This window comes from Seriola lalandi, unplaced genomic scaffold (assembly GCF_002814215.2).
Source record: "Seriola lalandi dorsalis isolate HSWRI2012SDOR001 ecotype SW California unplaced genomic scaffold, Sedor1 jcf7180002054342, whole genome shotgun sequence".
In the NCBI taxonomy this organism is placed as follows: Eukaryota; Metazoa; Chordata; class Actinopteri; order Carangiformes; family Carangidae; genus Seriola; species Seriola lalandi.
In genome coordinates this window covers 131,806-136,368 of record NW_019524895.1, presented here as the reverse complement: position 1 = coordinate 136,368, position 4,563 = coordinate 131,806, and the positions used below count along the sequence as shown (strand labels likewise).

Below are 4,563 nucleotides of genomic sequence, written 5' to 3'. Positions count from 1 at the left end.
GGATTTAAACCAAAGTTAATCTGGTTTAAACTGGATATAAAGTGATGAAACTCACCAGCAGGTGAAACATATCAATGTCGAGGATACACAAAGTGTTTTCCACCTGAGAGTCAGGAACCAGGGCTGAAACACACACACACACATTTATACAATTGTCAGTGTGTAATAGTAAGTGTGTGTGTGTGTGTGTGTGTGTTGTGTGTGTGTGTGTGTGTGTACTGTGTCGTGTGTTTACCCGCAAACAGTCTGATGAAGTGTGTGTGAATCGTTTTCAGTGGAGCTGCGGTCCAACAGGCCGAACTGAACCTGGTGAGAGAGCTGAGACAGTCGTCCTGCAACACACACATACACACACACCTGAGTTTCACCTGTTCACATTCACAGTCAGTCATTTTACACTTGCGATTAACCTGACAGAAGCTCCGCCTCCGTTCACAGGTACAACATTGAGGGCTGAACGTGTGGACAGATGTTACGAGCTTCAACACACCTACACGCTTATCAATTATTGATCAGCTGAAGGTTGATTTTCACTAGCTGATCTGAAGGGACAGTGATGTCATCAAGCTCAGGTAGGCTCATGCCCCACCCCTCCATTCCTCCTGACCAATCAGAATGCTTCTCTCAATAAGCAAAGGGTGTTACCTGTCGACAAGGTAAACTTCCAAACAACGGCTTCTCCTCGTCCATCAGGAGGCGCTCTGCAAAGAAAAATACTGTCAGGGTGAGCTCTGACCTCTCAGGTGTGTGTATACCTATACTCTGAATGGTGTGTGTAGCTCTCAGGTGTGTGTATACCTATACTCTAGTGGTGTGTGTGTGTAGCTCTCAGGTGTGTGTACACCTATACTCTAGTGGTGTGTGTGTGTAGCTCTCAGGTGTGTGTACACCTATACTCCTGATTGGTGTGTGTAGCTCTCAGGTGTGTGTATACCTATACTCCTGATGGTGTGTGTAGCTCTCAGGTGTGTGTACACCTATACTCTAGTGGTGTGTGTGTAGCTCTCAGGTGTGTGTACACCTATACTCCTGATTGGTGTGTGTAGCTCTCAGGTGTGTGTATACCTATACTCTGGATGGGGTGTGTGTGTGTAGCTCTCAGGTGAGTGTATACCTATATTCTGGATGGTGTGTGTGTAGCTCTCAGGTGAGTGTATACCTATACTCTGGATGGTGTAGGCGCAGGTGGACCAGCTCAGCACTGGGACTCGGTGGTCCTGCTCATTGGGGTTCACCTTCAGTCCCACCTTGTAGGTCGACATGCTGAAGGTGGTGATCATCTCACTGATGCTGCTGGAGAACGGGTTCCTGAGGGCCACAGTGACATCATCATCTGCTGACATCACCCAGGTGTGTTTTCACAGACATCCTGAGGTTCTATTTTTTGTAATAATAATCCATATCAGACTGAGACCTGTTTATACGACAGCTGCGACAGAACCAGATCCTGTGGACTTAAACTATGATACAGGTTATTGATCAGGATCAATAGAAACAGCTGCTGACTCACTGTGGAGTGAAGTCGACTCTGAATCCTTCAGGAACGACAGGCTCCACCCCCTCTGCTGCACCTGAAACACACACACACACGTTAACAAGCACATATATATTTGGGTGGGCCTGACTCGGCATGACTCCGCCCCCTAAATTACTGACAGGTGACATACCGTCAGACTGCATCCTGTGGGTGGAGTGTAGTGCTGCTATATGTTGATTGGTTGTCTTAAGCCACGCCTCCAGATTGGGATGATTGACACTGAGAGAAAAAAGAGAGGAAGCACACCTGTAAGGTAACAAGTGTGAACCTGTGGTCGAGTGTCTGTACCTGTGGTATACTGATTGTTTACCTGTGTTCTGGTGTGTGTGTGTGTGTGTGTGTGTGTGTGTGTGTGTGTGTGTGTATGGTAAGGTAAGGTGAGTGAACCTGAGGTCAGGTGAATGTACCTGTTTTCAGGTAAGTGTGTACCTGTGGTCAGATGAGTGTGTACCTTTGGTCAGGTGTGTGTGTACCTGTGGTCAGGTGTGTGAGTGTGTGGCAGCAGAGGGATCACAGTGTTGCTCAGACACTCGCAGAGCGGACAAAGAAACTCTCCGTTCTCCACGTCGTAGCTGGTGTGACCTCGAAGACGCTGCTGACGTCTCTGCTCCTTCAACTGCACCGCCTCAAAGTACCTGTTCACAGGTGAAAAGCACATTTCTCTTGTCCAGGTGTTGAGTCTGACCGCTGCGCACCTGATGAAACTTTTTCTAAGCTGGTGTTTAGACTATGTGCAGCTGCAGTGTTGTACCTCTGCCAGCAGGTGGCGTGCATGATGTGTCCACAGCTGGCTGTGTGAATCCCCAGAGACAGGTCAGGGTGCATGAACACAGGGTCGTGCCGCTCTGAAACACACATTCACACATCCACCAATCGATTAACCCGTCAACTGTGATTGGTTACTGTCCCGATGATGTCAGAGTGAAGCTCACCGGGGTCGGGTAAGTTGCGGCGGCGGTTTTTGGACAAAACGGTCGACCGCTGGACGAACGCAGCCAGCACCATGGCTCTGCCGTGACCTCTGACCTCCTGCTCCTCCTGACACAGGATACAGGTCACCAACTGACGACGCTCAGCTCCGCCCACCCTCCTGGGACCAACACACACCTGTGAAACACAGGTCGGCACCAAACTGGGAGGACTGGGAGGGAAGGAGGGGCAGAATATTTCCAAATTAATATTTCTATATGTCGGTGGTTACTGCAGCAAAAGATGTGTACAGGTGCAGACAGGTGTGTAGAGGTGTGTGTACAGGTGTACCTGTTCTCTGCAGCAGCAGACGTCGACGCCTCCAGCTCCTCCAGACTTTGTTGAAAAAGTTCTTTGTTCTCGTTGATGAAATGTTTCTGCATCTCGGACATCTGAGCCATGATCTTCTCCCTCCGGAGTCGGGCCATCTCCGCCTTCCTCTTCCTCTCCGCCTTGTCTTTATCTCTCAGCGTCTGCAGGAGACAACAGGTGTTTTACCTCTTCAACCTGCTGACGCTGACGCAGCTGGATGCGTTTCTGAAGTGTGTTTGTGTCTTACCTCCTCCTGTCCTTGTCCCGGGCTGATGGTGATAGTGGACGTGGACGACGTTCGTTCTCTCATTGTTTTGATGTTTGCAACCATCTGCACACAAACAAACAAAACAATAAACGTCTACAGCAGCAACTCAACATGGAGAAGTGCAGGTGATCCATGAGGACGGACAGAGACTTGTCCTTAGTGATGAAGGTAAAGCGTGGAGATATTTTCAATTAAAACATTTGTCATTAGTTAAAATTAAGTTTGGCATTAAGTTTTTAATTGCTGATAAAAAACGTAAAACATTTCTTCGTCATCATACTTTCCATGATGAAAGTATTTCAACATGATTTGAGTGAACTGAACCTTTAGTATCAGGTCAGACTGATGCTCTTTACATCATGTTAATGTGTATGATCTGTTTTACCTTGAGGATCCAGGTGATCATGTCTTTGTGGACCTCCAGGTGAGGAGCGTTCTGCAGACTCTCTAGCAAGGCCAGGACACTCCCTGAAGTACTGGGAGCTTCACCTGGACCTGAAATCACAAACACACACACACACACACACACACACACACACACACACACACACACACACACACACACACACACACAACCATAAATAACTGTAATAAACTCCCGATGTGATTGTTAGTGAATGTGATCTAGAGTTTCTCTGAGGCTCGTGTGGTTCAGTTCCATATCCCAGAGCCTCAGTCTGTGTGTGGTGTGTCACAGGTGACAGGTGTGACACTCACACACACCTGTTACTGTAACATTACACTCAAGTGTGTGTGTGAATGTGTAACTGTGTTTACCTGTGTCCTCCCCGTTCTGTCTCCTCAGCTTCCTCTGAGCCTCCTCAGCCTGAAACACACACACACACACACACACACATCATACATCACACACGGTTACCGTGACAATGAACAGCTCAATAACCCAATCGATACCCTGATCAGTGTGTGTACCTTCGACTGGTCGGCTCTGCTGTAGTGATGGAAGTACAGGTTGAAGTATTTGTTCCACTCAGGACGCAGCTCATACAGACCTCGACCCGTCACACCAGGTTTCCTGTAAACACAGTACAAATACACACAGTACTACAGTCAGTACTGCAGGCAGTACCACACTACCAAAGTCAATACTATAGTCAGTACTACAGACAGCACTAGCAATATTACAGTCAGTATTGTAAATACTGTAAATATTATATATATTATATTTCTTCCTGAAATTAAACACTATCTAACTTGAGACTTTAAGGTGGACTGGTGGTGTTGTTTGTAAAGGTAGAAATGTATTTAAGGTGGAAGTGTGAAGAAAACAGACTGACTTGAATGAAGCGACACTGTCGATGACTCTCTCCAGACCGGTCTCCTTATTCCCCTGAGAGAGAAAGAGTCAGAGATCACCTGTCTGTATGGACTGAGGGCAGACAGGTAAACAGACAGACAGGTGAACAGACAGACAGACAGGTACACTGACAGACAAACAGGTAAACAGACAGGTAAACAG

General features: G+C 47.4%; 1 protein-coding gene across 1 annotated transcript in view; it reads right to left on the bottom strand.

The window, feature by feature from the left end:
- ubr2 (ubiquitin protein ligase E3 component n-recognin 2) overlaps nt 1-4,563 on the bottom strand; it is a 22,521-nt gene that overhangs the window by 4,695 nt on the left and 13,263 nt on the right. The window contains exons 21-35 of the mRNA XM_087174347.1: nt 4,382-4,434; nt 4,017-4,119; nt 3,855-3,912; nt 3,472-3,698; nt 3,066-3,149; nt 2,798-2,979; nt 2,470-2,678; nt 2,289-2,382; nt 2,011-2,172; nt 1,668-1,756; nt 1,511-1,571; nt 1,160-1,308; nt 646-701; nt 236-332; nt 56-123 (exon numbers count right to left, since the gene is read on the bottom strand). Of these exons, the coding sequence (XP_087030473.1) occupies nt 56-123; nt 236-332; nt 646-701; nt 1,160-1,308; nt 1,511-1,571; nt 1,668-1,756; nt 2,011-2,172; nt 2,289-2,382; nt 2,470-2,678; nt 2,798-2,979; nt 3,066-3,149; nt 3,472-3,698; nt 3,855-3,912; nt 4,017-4,119; nt 4,382-4,434 (1,692 nt within the window). The remainder of the gene's footprint in view (nt 1-55; nt 124-235; nt 333-645; nt 702-1,159; nt 1,309-1,510; nt 1,572-1,667; nt 1,757-2,010; nt 2,173-2,288; nt 2,383-2,469; nt 2,679-2,797; nt 2,980-3,065; nt 3,150-3,471; nt 3,699-3,854; nt 3,913-4,016; nt 4,120-4,381; nt 4,435-4,563) is intronic.